Raw genomic sequence first — 15656 nt, forward strand, 5'->3', positions numbered from 1 at the left:
ATTTAATTCAAACCAGTGCACTTTAGTAGTTTTCAGTATGTTGGAATGTTACGAAGTGCTGACTGTACCAAATGCTGTTTCTTATAAGTATCCGCAGGCAACGCTTCTTTTGCTTGGGGACTTGAACTTTAGTTGACCGTGTTGGCAAGTGACATAGAAGCATGCACTTGTATTATCAGTAAATGTCACTCCTTTCTCTTTTGTTAGAGAAACCTGATAAATGTGCTGGAACGGCGTAGTGTGATTACAGGTCACGTAGCACAGATGCTAAAGCTGGACTGTGTGATAAATGAGCAGATACAGGTTTGGGACTGTAGATTTCTGTTAAAGTAGAAAATCTAGAAGGATGGCAGAGAATTCACTATACTGAAGGTATCTATATAGTGGTGCACCTATCTGTTTACATACTAAAACAGTCTCTGCGATTTTTAAAAAAAAATGTTTCAAGTCAACACTGAGATGAAGAATTCATGAGTGATCTCCTGACATAACGGGATCTTGGTGAAACTGCCTTCTGTTGGATAATATCTGGTGCATAATGAGAAAGTAATTGTCTCATGAAAAATACAGCATATTTTCTGAATTTTGAAGGTGTCTTAGATCTCTGAGAATCTGGAGGTATACTGGGGAAAAGGTTTATTGTTCAGAATTATGTTAGTGAGCTGGAGAAGCAGCATTTTAAAAGTAGGATGTAGTTCAACAGGGATGATTATTAAGCAAGAACAAGTCACTGTACAAATGCATTTTGGGGGAATAACTTACCAGGCAGTACCTCTGCAGAATGGAAAGATGGGAGGTCATCATTGCTCATAAGTGAATGTGACTCCCCAACATTGTATTAGTGCTGAGGGAAAAAGGAAAAACCTCAAGTTACATTGGAATTTATAAACTGGAATGTAACGCAGTAAACAAGTAACTTGGTTAAGTGACCTTTTACCCTATTAAACAGATAACTTGGTTTAAGATTTTGTGCCCGGTTCTAGGCACTGCACTTAACTTGTTGTAAAAAAAAAGAAAAAAAAATGAATTGGAGGTTTGTCCAGAAGAAGTCAATGAGAATGAGAGATTAATGCTGGACTTCTTTAGAGATGATTGAAAATAACTAGGTTGTGTAACTGGAGTAGGATTATTGGGAGAAGAATAACCTTGAAATAAATATGTTTGTTCTTATGAAAAAAGCATTCAGTTTCTACTTTTTAAATTTAGTATTATATCACAATGGCCTATGGTTTTGTATTCTCTTAAGTTCAAGGCATATTTTGAAACAAAACAAATCATACTCTATCCAGGTGGGGTTTCATTTAAAAGAAATTTTAGTGCATTCTGTTGTATATATGTTATGGAATTGATAAAGAAAATGCCTTTCAGTCAAATCACTGACTGTCCTTTTTGGGGCCCAGGTCTGCGGAAGCACGACGTCTGCTTTTTGATTACGGTGCGTCCCATGCAACCCTATGGCACCAAGTTTGACCGACGACAGCCTTTTGTTGAGCAGACTGGCCTGGTGTATGTCAGAGGCTGTGAAATTCAGGGCATGCTGGATGAGAAAGGGCGTGTTATTGAAGAAGGTATGATATACCAAAACTTGTTCAAAAGATTTATCTTTTTTTCCCTCTCCATTTTTTATTTTTAACAGCCTAACTGATAATTTTCCTCTCTTTTAAGGAATGCTCATTGAATTAGATACATACTTGGAAAATACCAAACCAGTTCCATAACCAGCCTGAGAAAGGTTAACTAGTTTCCTCTGGTAAAATCTCATGTAGCTATATTAATTAAATAAATCCAGTACGTTGGGTTAAGGAATAAAATAGATTATATTCAAAAACTATTAGAATAGTGCAATGAAGATGTTTCTCTTGCTACGCAAAAATAAGTTTCATTGTATAAACTAATTTCATTTGAGGAACAATTTTGGATCACTTATTTGAATGATAATTTGCTTTTGGCACTGAGTCAAATTCTAATCCTGCTGTTTCATTACGGGCAGGTCCTGAGCCCAAACCAAGACTTAAAGGTGATTGCAGAACATACAGAGTATTTCTGGACCCAAACCAGTATCAGCAGGACATGACCAATACAATACAAAATGGAGCAGAAGATGTTTATGAGACATTTAATATAATAATGAGAAGAAAACCGAAAGAAAACAATTTCAAGGTAAGGTACTTGCTCTTTGACTCTTTAGGTAAGAGTATGTCTGAATATGCTGTCACTACTGAGACTTTTTTATTTTAGATGCGTGTAGTTAGGCTTTTTAGGTGGCAGAGTTTAGGCTTTCCCTTCAGGAACCTAGAGCTTGTCATCTAGTGATAACTTTCCCCTGCAGATAACTCTTAAACTGAAAACCAGAACACTGCTACTTTGCTTGAGTACATAATAAAACATTAGTTTATAATTTCAGCCTTCTAACAGGAAGTCTACAGATTTGGACTTTTGGGTTAAGGGAGTATGTGGAGCATTTTTGTTACCTAATGTAACAGCAAACTGTAAGAAAAGGAATAACCAGTCAAAATGTGAAAATCACAGGAATCTTTTAGCTTTTGGGAGGGTCACTGGATCAATTTCTTGTTGGGCATGGGAGTGTGTCAGATTGAGAGCAGCCCAGCTGGGAAGCTCCTGGAGGTTCTCGTGGATGACAAGCTTGACGTGAGCCAGCAGTGTGCACTCACAGCCCAGAAATCCAGCTGCATCCTGGTCTTCATCAAAAGCAGGGTGCCCAAGAGGTCACAGGAGATGCTTCTTCCCCTCTCACTCTGCTCTGGTAAGACCTCACCTGGAGTTCTGCATCCAGCACTGTGCTCCCCTACACAAGAAAGACCTCTTGGAGCAAGTCTAGAAGAGGGACATAAAGATGATCAGAGGGATGGAGCACCTCTTCTATGAGGAAAGGCTGAGAGAGTTGGAGTTGTTTAGCCTGGAGAAGAGAAGGCTCTAGGGAGATCTGACTGCACCCTTTCAATAAGGGGGCTTATGAGAAGGATGAGGACAAACTTTCTACTGGTGATAGTACAAGGGGTAATGTTTATAAGCTAAAAGATGGTAGATGCAGACTCAATATAAGAAAAATATTTTATGGTGAGGTTGGTGAAACGCTGAAACAGGTTGCCCAGGGAGGTGGTAGGTGCCCCATCCCTGGAAATTATCAAGGTCAGGTTGGACAGGGCTCTGAGAAACCTGGTCTGGTTGAAGATGGCCCTGGTCATTGCAAGGTGGGTGGACTACATGAACTTTAAAGGTTCCTTTCAGCCAAAACCATTATATGATTCAGCGTTAATAGTGCTGAGCAGAAAAGAAGGAGCCACTTCCCTTGACCTGCTGGGCGAATTCCTGCTGTAGCACAAGCACTACTGTTGGCCTTTTTCACTGTGAGGGTGCATAATTTTGTACACCTAAAAATATTTCTTACTCAGTTTCTTTGCTCTTTAGACCTCTGAATCTTTAATTTTCCTTGAGTTTTCCATTATGAAAATGCAACATGAATGAAAAACTAGATTTCTTTTGCTGCCTTAAAATCGTGCACTGCATAATTGAAGTGATTTTAATTTTGAAGGATTCTGTAGCAAGTTCTGTGTAAATGGACAAAGAGGTAGGCAGGAAGACTTGGATGTTTTTTCTTTCTGTATCTAGAAAGATACCCCTTGTGAGGAGCAGTAGCTTGCAGCCTGCATAGACCATGGTGGTGCCATCCACTTGTGGGTTGGTATACTGAAAGTACTTCATAGACAACAGTCCTTTATAAATACATTAAAAAGAACTGCCACAGATCGTTTATGTTGTGTGTCTGTGGCAGGTTCCTTTCACACTGTAAATACAAATGCCCTCTGCCAAAGCCTCCTTGATGAACAAACATGTAGATGTGTTTTCTCATTCACTGCACTTCTGTGTAGCAAGAGGGAAAGTCCTGCAGTCAGTGCTTGTTTGTTCGGCATTGCTGTTAAATGTTAGTATAGCTTTCAAATTTGTACTGTGTTCTTGCAGCTAATTTACAGGTAAATCCCAATGCAAACCATTCTATGTTGGCATTTAGTGAAGTCTCATTCATTCATTTTTCAAGACAATCTAAGGTATTTCCATATTTATCACATTGCTACCAGTTTAGGTGCATGCATTCCATGTCATTTGCAAACCTTTCTAACTTCAGCTGGATGGAAGAAAACAAGATGGTGCTGTGATTAGTGTAGACAGTGTATGGAGCAGATAGAAGGCAGCTTGAAGTTTAAAGCTGAGCTTGTAGGAGAGAAGACAAGAGAACTCTTGTGCAGCCCTTGTAAATTAAGCAGATGAGACAGCAGAGAAAGTGCAAATGCAGTGTGTTTGCTGGAGGTGTCATCATCGTGTCGCTACAATTGGTCAGCAGTGTTAGCTCTTACAAGAGTGAATATTACTATTTCTATGTGCATATAAATTACTTTTTGAAAAGCTGAAGCAAAGTTTTTGTGATGTAGAAGCAGCACATTAGCTGTTAGGAACATATTTTTTGCTTCCTCTTAGAAACTGATCACTAGATTTAGAAATACTATCTGAAAAAGTGACATTGTCTGATTTCTTTGTGCTTTTCTTAGCACAAACATATTATGCTGTGCTTAATACACGTTTAAGCCAGAGGTACTTGTTCTATATTTGCAACAAAAATATAAAAATTCATGTTAATGTGGGACTTGTCCATCCATGCATCTCTGAAGTAATTGCAGGACCTTCAGGCTTCAGAAGTGCTAAGATGCCTTCAACTTCATAGCTTTACAGGGCTGTCACAGAATCCACAGCATGATTGTGATTGGAGGGAACAGATTCAGAGAATGGTTGAGGTTAGAGGGACCTTTGGAGATGATTCAGTCCAAGGCCTTTTTAAAGCAGAGTCAGCTAGAGCAAGTTGCTCAAGATCTTGTCACTTTGTACAGTTGGAATTGGATATGTCCAGTGACAGACACTACATAACCAGTCTAGACAATCTGTTACTGTGTTGTATTACTGCTGCAGTAAAAACATTTTGATGTATTTAGGTGGAATTTCCTGTATCTCAATTTGTGTCCATTGCCCCTTATCCTTTCACAGGGCACTACTGAGTCTCATTCCGCTGACCTTACTGCCTCCCATTATGTTTTTTTTATACAAATGGATACAATTCTCCACTGCCCCTTGAGATTTGTATTCCTGAGGCTAAGCAATCCCAGCTCTCTCAGCCTCTCATACAACAGATTCTCCAATCCCTTAATCATTTTAGTGGCTCTTTGCTGGACTCATTCCAGTATGTCTGCCTCTTGTCCTGAGGAGCCCAGCACTGGACACAGCACTCCAGATGTGGTCTCACCCATGCTGAGTAGTGGGGAAGAACCAGGACCTTAATAGAGGTTGACAAAACATGGATGATGATCACATTAACTGCTTCCTTGAATGATACCACACAAGCTAGAAAAGGACAGAGAATCCTACCCTTTGGAGATGGATATGTAAATATAGATTATCAGAATAAAATTCTGTACTTTGATTTGACTGACTTTATTTTACAAGATTGGTGTTTGGAAGTTCTGTATTGTATTCTGGTGTGGACTGCTGATATACTGTGTTTGCCATCCATTCGTATCCATGTTTGGTGGCATGGTAGGTTCAGAGGATCTGGAAATCAGTGCAGGTCTGGTATCCTTTGTGTTCCTACTGCTGCTGAAGAGCAGATACATGCTGTCCAAATGCCAAGTTTCAAGTGAGATGGTTGTTGAAGACTTGCCACTAAAGTAGCCCTTTAACAGGAAGGCTAAAGTTCATCTACTTCTTGGTTAAAAAGCGCACCTTCTGTGCAAGTCTAGGGTCTGGAGCATTGATGTTTTCACAAGAGGGGAAAGGAGAGAAAACTGACATAACTACAGATTATTAGATAAATTAATTTGTGGGTGAAGAGCAAATGCTTGAAGGGAAGCTTAAGCTGACTGCAGGGATGAAATTTATAGGCATGTAAGAGGAAACCTTAAACCGCATTAGGGTCTTCTTTGTGTTTTTCTCCTGCTGTGAGTCTTCTGGAATGAAAACTTTACTGATGATTATATGGTCATCTTTACTAGCTCTTAGTTTAAGAATTCTGTGCTTTAGTACTGGTGTTTTGTTGCATATGTACACTGTCTATATATTGACTCAATCTAACCAAACACTGTCAATTAAGGAGTTATATTCTATCATCTTAAAACAGATTTGATTGATCCTCAGTATGATTTTTACTTGGTAAATATTCAGTCTCTTCAATCCTATTTTTTGTTTTTTCTTACTTACAGGCCCTTCTGGAGACTATAAGGAATTTGATGAACACAGATTGTGTGGTTCCTGACTGGCTGCATGACATCATTCTTGGATATGGAGACCCAAGTAGTGCACACTATTCAAAAATGCCAAATCAGATTGCAACTCTGGATTTTAATGACACTTTCCTGTCCATTGATCATTTAAAAGCTAGCTTTCCTGGATACAATGTTAAAGTCACTGTTGACAATCCAGATCTGCATGTACCCCCCTTCAGGTGATGTCAGTATTTCCAGTACTTCTGGTTTGGTATTTTTGCTGAAATGTGTTTTTAGGTGGAGTTATGTTCAGAGGTTGAAGGGAGATGCTCTTTCTTTAAAGAAAAGATGGAGATATGTTAAGATTTAGATAGTTACATGATAGAATAAACGGTACTGCAGCTTTTGTTCTATTCTGTACAAAAATGCTTGCTTGTGGATCAGCCTATGGAATATATGGAAAAAACAAAAGTATGAGATAAAATCAAGATGCATGGTATTCACTTCTGCATTATGGTATGTAGCCTCCTCAACATCAGCCTAGAGAATTTTAATTATATAGTTTCCTTGCATGTCTCATTAAAACAAGCTAAGAACAGCAATTTCAACATCAGTTAAAATTTGAGCTATTGGAAATACCATTCAATCAACACAAAGGATTAGGTCTGAAATCCCCTACTGCTTATTTTTAGAAATTATTTCTGAAATAGGATGCCTACCTTTGTGGCAGCTAAATGAGATTTACTTGTTTTGTTTCAGTGGTGCTGTTGTCCAGCATTTTTAAACTTGACAATTCTGTCCCTCCTGGTGCACTTCCTTGAACTTTGGCAACTGAGATTCACAGTAGTATTGGAGAGCAATACAATTTAGCTGGAGGAACTACATCTTTTCCTTGTGAAGGAATAAATCAGTGGAGGGAAAAGATGGCTTTCCCCTGCACCAGTCAGCTTTTATCATGGCTGAATGGAATCTTGAAAAGCAGGGAGGTAATCTCCTAATCTTTTTTTGGAAACACTGCATGGAGAATTTGTGTAGAGAAGGCACTAACACTATATAATGATATAAAAATAGGCTGAAGTTATCACACACATTTTCCTCGATGAACTATTGTTCAGTTTTAGTTCATATATTAAGAGAGATACTGCTCTTTTTGAAGAGCTATCGCTCTTCCTACTGCTACATTTGTCCTGTAAGAGATTATTACTGTTACAGGTATCTGCATTTTTGTCTTGAGATATTCGGATAGGCATTGGGATTCCTTCACCTGTGATTTGTTTCTGAATTAGAAAAGTTTGCTAATATATACAGAAAGCTATAAAAAATTGAAATGGGAGGATAAAAACTTCATCTGTTGGAACAGTTTAGAACACTGACATATCTTATATTCTATGATAACTTTTCTCCTGTCACTTACTTACACTCCTTCCATTTTCACTTACGAGCTTCTTGTTTTCAGCATTTTCCAGCTGGCTCTCAGCACTGCTCCTTGGCTTTTCCAGCTATGAAAAGAGTGCTTTTTACATACTTTTTGTTTAATCACCTTCATCAATTTATTTGTAATTTCTTTCCTTTATTCTCATTACAGCTTTGTCATTTGCAGCACTTGTTTCCCTATTGTGTGATGGTTTGTCTTAATGGTTAGAAAAAATCTTTATCACCTTCTAAGACAGTCTGTGTCACAGTGAACATGTTGAACTGTAACCTTAAATTATGTGTTACAGGATAACTTTCCCAATGAAGGGAGGTAAAGGAATGAAAAGAAAAGAGGATGGAAATGAAGAAGACCCTGAAGAAGCTAAAACACTGATTGTAGAGCCTCATGTTATTCCAAACAGGGGCCCATATCCATATAATCAACCAAAACGGTAAAAAGTGGATGGGAACTTTCTTTAAAATGGTAACACGTGCATAGCAGTTCATTTTCAGAAATGAGGCTGGTTTGTTTTATATTTGAATCAAAATATTCTATTATCCTCTATCTGTTAAGAAAGCCCCTTGAGGAACAGTGAGAAATATTATCTTTTAGGGTTTTTTGTCTCAGGAATTTGAACATTAGGAGTGTCATACCTAAATAATTTTACAGCATTCTCTGCAAATAATAACTAAAGACAAACAGTTTTTTAGATGGGATGAATTTGTTGTCACATGGACAACATGATTTACTATCTTGCTTAGAAATTACAAGATTGTTGTATCTATAAAAAAGATAGTTGTAATGCTGATTTAATTTATGTGAAAGTTTGCAAGGATGTAGTTTAGGAAAGATACAAACAGTTAATTGAAATAAAACTTGTTAAAACAATTGCTTTTATCAAAACTGTTGACAAAATCTCTCAATTATTTGATGCTGTTTTGCTTTGTTACAGCAATACTATTCAATTTACCCATACTCAGATTGAAGCCATCCGTGCGGGAATGCAGCCTGGACTAACTATGGTAAGAATGTTTTTAAGGATTCTATACTTTATTTAATTCTGGCTTTTGGTACATTCATTGACATACTAGTAATGCCCCTTTCTGTACCTTGCTGACGTAATTTCTATTAATAGTTTAAAGATGCGAAAAATTAACATTCAAAGGTTCAACATCCTCCCATCCTCACAAAATCATATGGCAACACATATCTCTGCATCCTGTGTTTCAGTGGCTGAAGGCTTTCCACAGCAACTGAATTTGCTTTTGCAGTGATTGGAGAGTCTTTAAATAAAGTAAGAATGATTTCATAGCAGTTTGTAATTTTATGTGTAAGTGCTTATGAAAGCTGCTATTCTCTGCTTCTTAATCCTGAACAATTTATTTTGAGATGCTTTATAATACTTGGATACCTTTAAAATGTCTGAGGTGTCAGTTTTGGAGTGTTTGTGGAATTGAGCCCATGAAAACGTTAACTGTTATTATATGACTTTATCATCAGTTGTAGATTTCTGAGTAAATAGAAATCATGAACTCTCTTCTTTTTTCCTGTTATTTTTGTCTGTCTCACCTTATTCTTTTTCAGTTGTGTGTCTTGATTCTCTTTTCACTGTGTCCTCCATGTTTAGCCTATTCTGAGGCTAAACTACCTTTTTTTCTCTGAGGAGGTCTATTTTCATATTAGTACTTCATGTGCTGGATTACCATATTCCTTTTAGTCAGGAATCTGCCTAAACAGTCTAAAGGAGTCTTTTTTCATATGTTTTATTTGGTCTGAAAGTTCATCAAAGCCAGGCAGCAATGTTAAATGTTAGTGTCTTGTGAGATTGTTCTAGGCTTTTTCTTCCCCAGCAGACTCTATTTTTTTAAATTGTGCAGTATTCTGATAAATTGTGTATTGATTTTTATTTGGTTTTAATTTTTTTGTGTGTGTGTTTGATCTTAGGTAGTGGGTCCACCTGGTACTGGAAAAACTGATGTAGCTGTCCAGATAATATCCAATCTTTATCATAATTTCCCAGAACAACGAACTCTTATAGTTACTCACTCTAATCAGGTAAAGTGTCAATCGTGTGTGAATTTTCTTGTAATTACAATCTAGAAGAACAGTAGGTATTGAGATCAGTAGTTTGGGAATTGCATTTGTCTCTTAACAATGGAAACTTGAGTTGGATTGTCTGAAGTTTTGCCAGTTTCATAATACAAAATTAAATTTTTGCATTTCAGGTGTGTAGTTCTAAACTATTTTTCAGAAGTTTTCAATGTGTTTAATTGGTTGGAGGTAGAAATTACGAAGGATTTTGAAAAAGCCTCTGCTAAGTTCATACAGTTGCACATTCACTGCATGCATGCCAGATTTTTGCTAATTGTCTTTCTCAGACAGTGGTTGCTCTGTGCTTCATGCTCCTAAGGGAAGGCCTCTTCAGCTGAATATTTCCTTCCCATTCATAAGAGATGGAGTCTTAACTGCTACTTCTCAAGCACATATAAAATAATAATAATAATAATAATAATAATAATAATAATAATAATAGTGTTAAAAGCCTTCAAGAGTCTTACTCGTTATTTTCCCACTCTGCTCTGCACTGGTGCAGCCTCACCTTGAGTCCTGTGTGCAGTTTTGAGAGCCACAATATACAAAAGACATAAAGCTATTTGAGAGTGTCAAAAGGAGGGCAGTAAAGATGGTGCAGGGCCTTGAGAGGAAGCCATATGAGGAGGAGCTGAGGTCACTTGGTCGGTTTAGCCTGGAGAAGATTGAAGAGAGACCTCATTGCAGTTACAGCTTCCTTGGGAGGGGAAGAGGAGGGGCAGGCACTGATCTCTGTGGTGACCAGTGACAGGACCTGAGGGAATGGTCTGAAGTTGTGTCAGGGGAGGTTTAGGTTGGATATCAGGGAAAGGTTCTTCACCCAGAGGATGCTTGGGCACTGGAAGAGGCTCCCCAGGGCAGTGGTCACAGCACCAGCCTGAGAGAGTTCAAGAAGCATTTGGACAACGCTTTCAGGCACAGGGTGTGACCCTTACTTAGGTTGTCCTGTGCAGGGCCAGGAGTTGGACTTGATGCTTGTGGGTCCCTTCGAACTGAGCTTATTCTATGATTCTGTGAAATCTGCATCTGGTTTGGAATGATTTGTTTGGAAACCAGGGTCAGCTGTTACCCAGTCTCCCTAATTAACCTGTCTTGTCTCAGTTATGAGTTACTTTAACTGAACATACCACTGGAAAACATTTCATCTTTTTTCATCAAAGCAAGGTCAAAGAATGGTGGAGAGGTATTGCTTTGGTGAAGAATTACAGCCTGGAACAATATAGGCCAGTCTGCAATTGGTTGCAGGAGAGTGACAGGGTAAAGTTGGTAGAAAGGGTTGAGAACATGTCCATTGATGAGAAAAAGAAGGAAATCCTTTGAGGCTGATAGAAGACTCTTCTTACCAGACAATAGTTTCGTGAGGACGTTAACTTGAAATTGTACTCTGGGAAATAAAATGTATCTCAGCAGGGTACTTTATCCATGCCTTGATGCTGCACTTTAAGATGTTTACATGACTTGCAGCTGGAAGTGAGGCTTGCTTTTATTCTTAGTTTCAGAACTTGATGATTCAATGTTTCTTCCTTTGAAATACACTGAATTAGTTGTTGTTACTAATCAACTGTTACTATCAGTTGATAGTAAACCATTAGTGAGCTGAAGAGTTTAAGGCAGAAGATGTAGCACACCTAGGAGTTTAGTTATGCAAAATTTAGTTATCCAAGTGGAATAGTCACAGCACCTGTCAGTCAGTACTAGATCATGCTTTTCTAATGTACAGTAAAAGTTAAATTGTTTAATGTCATCATACAAAAATCAGTGTTTGTGAGACAGTTTTGTAAACTGATAGCTTTATCAAGTAAGTTAACTCTGTGATAGAATTAAATTTTAAAATTGTAAAATCAAATGTGATTATTATATAAAGTATGCGAATAAAAGGGTGTTAGTAGGCTAATTTCCCTGTTGTCAAGATGAGGAGTTTCAGTATTAACTTTGTTTTGTTAAAACAAAATTGACTTTTTTTTTGTTTTGGTTTCCATTTATACTAAAATAGGCATAATCTCCTGCCTTACGTACAAGTAATTTCTCAGTTTTCCCCTGCAAGAGCCTCTGAACTTCTAAAAACTACCTTTTCTCCTGTTCTTGTCAATCTTTAGGCTTTGAACCAGCTGTTCGAAAAAATCATGGCTCTAGACATTGATGAGCGTCACCTTCTGCGACTGGGTCATGGAGAAGAGGAATTAGAGACAGAGAAAGATTTCAGCAGGTGAGAAAGGAGATGCTAATGATAAACTCACTTGTATAAACATGGAGCAAGATGTCTCTGTTGAATCCACTCTTCATCCCATGCAAATGAGCTGTGTTGGACAAGTTTTACCCTTCTCATATTATCGAGTCCCAGTAACACTAGTGCTCTAGTTTCCAGTACATGGTTTAGTAATTTTGGTTCTTATTCTGTACAAAAACTGTGCTCCCTTGAGTATCTAAAGGCAGAATCAGGCAGTTGCTTGTTCACAAACTCAGCTGCTTGAATAAAAGATAATCATATTTTTTAGACCCTTTTACCTTTCAGAGAATTAAATCTGTGAGAGAAGCTAGAATAATAAGACAGATTTTTGTAGTCACAGGTTTTTTGTACAAATGTGGTATCACTCCTACTGTCATGGTGATTTTTGTATTAATAAACATGAAAATAAACTTTCTGTTTTGAATTCTTCAGATACTGCTTAACCTCAAAGTTGCTTATTTCATTGATAACACATTTTGAAGCATACATACATAAGGAAAGCTATCAACTCTGTATCAGTACAAAGACTTAAGAACCTGTTCTTCTAAATATTTGTATGTTTGTCACGTGTTAGTCCAATTGACGTCAGTAGGATTACCCACATTCATAAATATAAGAGGGGTATAATGGTCGTGCACTGGAAATATCTGAACTGTCCAGTACTGGATTATCATAGCAATTCTTTGACTTCAAAAGCTGTAGTAAAAATTATATATAGTCACTAGAAGCTACACACATATACATAGCTCAGTATTTAGCAAAACGAATACCTTGTGATTTTTGTCTTTAAAATTGAATGCTTTGAAGTAGTCGAGCTATTCCAGAAATTTGATAGCCAAAAACTTAGGGAAAGGAGATACTTATTTTGTAGTATCCATACTTCAGTATATTCATTGAACTGTGGTGTTCATCATTAAAAGGAGTTTTCGTTAAGACACTCTATGTTGTCTATTTTCATACTTTCTCAAAGTAACTTCAGACCTATGGGGTGTTTCTGCAAGCACTGTGCATTATGGCAGTTTGGGAGGGAGGGGTGAGGGCTGAGGAATATATTTGAAGGTGGGCTGTACTACTGTGAGAACTTTATTTCTCATAAGCTTGGCTTTGTGAATTGCTAGGGCTCAGTTGATAGAAATAGTGGGCATGTAGCAAATTCTTAGGTTTTGGAGCAGGGTTGTAGTTGTGGGGTTCTTTTGGGGGCTGCTGGGGTTTTTTGTGATCTCTCATTGTGATACTTAAATACTGTTTCGGGTTAAATAAAAATTATGTTATATTTAATCCATTTTGTAGGTATGGAAGAGTTAATTATGTGCTGGCTCGAAGACTTGAACTTCTACGAGAAGTTGGGCGATTACAAGAGAGTCTTGGAGTCCCAGGAGATGTTTCTTACACTTGTGAAACAGCTGGCCACTTCTTCTTATACCAAGTAAGGACTGAAATACTTTTGCAGAGACTGTATGACCTAAATACATTACGAAACACTTTGTAAAACTTGCAGTGAATTTTTCGGAGTTGGGTGTAAAAACAAAAAGCATTTACCTTGGTGATTCACAATACAGTAACAGCTAAAGTTAATATTGCAGCATGACTTGCTTGTGTTGCTATTGTTTAAATCCTGCTTGCTGGCTCGCCAAGTCATTGCTGCCCTTCATGAATGCTGGCAAAGATTCTAACCTGAAGCTTCTCCTTCAGATAGGAAAATCTGTGGGCTGCTTTATATTTTGGACAAGCATTAGAGCAGCTACTTGATAGTCCTGATAGGAGGCTTTTGTAGTGTTAAATGCCAATGTGAAATCAAATGTACAGTGTACAAAATGGTGATTTTTTTGTATGTTGTATACCCCTCGTTTCCTCTCCATGTATTTTTCAGTGATGTGGTCTACATTTGCAATTAGTGTTGCATAAGGAGACTTGTAGAGTGGTACTTAGGATTGAATGCACACACTGTATGTTTTTACAGAAGTTACTCTGGGCTAGCTTTAGTGCAGACCTTAACGTTAAATGGAGTTTAAGAGTGCTAGGAACACTGCTAGAGCTTGTCTTCTGGTTCAGTTTCCTCCTAAATGAATCCCACTTGATATTTAAATCAAAGTAGTGTAAGTGGAGATAGTAAATTTACTTCTGTATTGGGTTTATGTGGCACTGTTTTTGTAGCAGGTGGCTGTAGGAATGACCTCTGAGAAGAGGCCAGGGACTGCCCTGTGCTGGACACAACCAGCTCCAGCAGACCCACTGCTGACCAAAGCTGAATCCACTGGTGGTGCTTCTGTCTTTGAGAAGAGGTCAAAAACCACTCTTCAGCAGCTGAGGGCAGAGAGGGGAGTGTGAGAAACAAGCCCAAACACCCAGGTCAGAAGGAAATGAAGGGACAGGATGTGCTCCAGGCACCAGAGCACGGGTTCCCCGTAGCTTATGGAGACAGCCATGGTAAAGCAGGTTTTCCACCTGCAGCCCATGGAGAGGCTGTGTCAGAGCAGATACCAGCACTGCAGCCTGTGGAGTACACCGCGTTGAGCAGGTGGATATATCCTGAAGGAAGATGCAGCCTGTCAAAATCCCATGCTGGAGCAGGGAAGAAGTGTGAGGAGGAAGGGGTGGCAGAGATGTGGTGTTGTGAACTTGAATGACAGCACCATTATTTTCTGTACTGCTGAGGGTGGGGAGGAGGTAAAAAAATTGACAATGAAATTAAGCCTGGGAAGAAAGAGGGAGCAGAAGGGAAAGGTGGTTTTCGTTTTGTCTTTGTTGCTCATCATCTTAATCTGTTCTTAATTAGCACAAATTATATTAATTTTCCCCAAGTCTGTTTTGCCTGTGATGCTATTTGCTAAGCAATCTCCTTATCTTTATCTCAACCCATAAGCTCTTCCATCATACTTTCTCCCACTGTCCTGTTGAAGAGGGAGAGTGAGATAAACTGGGTGGGAGTCTGGCAGCCAGCGAAGCTCAACCTACCACAACTTCAAAACTGTCACCCTGACACAAGGTCAAATGCTACCTAAGACATACCTTTTGTGATTTTTTTTTTTAATGCTGTGTATGCAAACCTACACATTGCCAAAAACCTCATGATATAAAACCACTTTGCTTTGTCATAGGTAATGTCCCGTTGGGAGGAGTATATCAGCAAAGTGAAAGTTAAAGGTGGAAAATTGCCAGATGTTGCAGATGTCTCCAGTTTCTTTCCTTTTCACCAGTATTTTGCAAATGCTCCTCAACCAGTTTTCAAAGGCAAATCATATGAAGAAGATATGGAAATTGCTGAAGGGTGTTTTAGACATATTAAGAAAATATTCACCCAGCTTGAGGTAAGATATGTAACTGTTAAAAGCAAGTGAATCTGGCTAATCCTGTAGAAAAACTTCACACAGGTCCGAAGTTCTCATTTTCCCTACATCCTAGAAGAAATACATATGTCTAGGCCCCCTTCATTAAGTTGCAAGGTGAGAATTTCCACCTTTGAGTAATATAGGTATGTTTCACAACAGGGACTAGTCTCTTCTAGTTGGATCTTGGGAAGTAGCCGGCCTGCGTGTTCTGTTTTCACTGATGTGGTTATGAGAGTTGTTACACCTACCACTGCTCCTCTGATCCTCACAGGGTCTTTGTATTTACAGTGAATTGCCTTTAATCAGATAACCTAGAAGTAACTTGAACA

General features: G+C 38.4%; 1 protein-coding gene across 1 annotated transcript in view; it reads left to right on the forward strand.

Moving 5' to 3' along the window:
- The window catches only part of AQR (aquarius intron-binding spliceosomal factor), a 51718-nt gene that overhangs the window by 22139 nt on the left and 13923 nt on the right, over window positions 1-15656 (forward strand). Inside the window, exons 18-26 of the mRNA XM_069017714.1 lie at window positions 1401-1568; window positions 1991-2160; window positions 6264-6505; window positions 7988-8131; window positions 8633-8702; window positions 9625-9735; window positions 11868-11977; window positions 13289-13424; window positions 15097-15306. Coding sequence (XP_068873815.1) covers window positions 1401-1568; window positions 1991-2160; window positions 6264-6505; window positions 7988-8131; window positions 8633-8702; window positions 9625-9735; window positions 11868-11977; window positions 13289-13424; window positions 15097-15306 — 1361 coding nt within the window. The remainder of the gene's footprint in view (window positions 1-1400; window positions 1569-1990; window positions 2161-6263; window positions 6506-7987; window positions 8132-8632; window positions 8703-9624; window positions 9736-11867; window positions 11978-13288; window positions 13425-15096; window positions 15307-15656) is intronic.

This window comes from Aphelocoma coerulescens, chromosome 5 (genome assembly GCF_041296385.1).
Source record: "Aphelocoma coerulescens isolate FSJ_1873_10779 chromosome 5, UR_Acoe_1.0, whole genome shotgun sequence".
Lineage (NCBI taxonomy): Eukaryota > Metazoa > Chordata > Aves > Passeriformes > Corvidae > Aphelocoma > Aphelocoma coerulescens.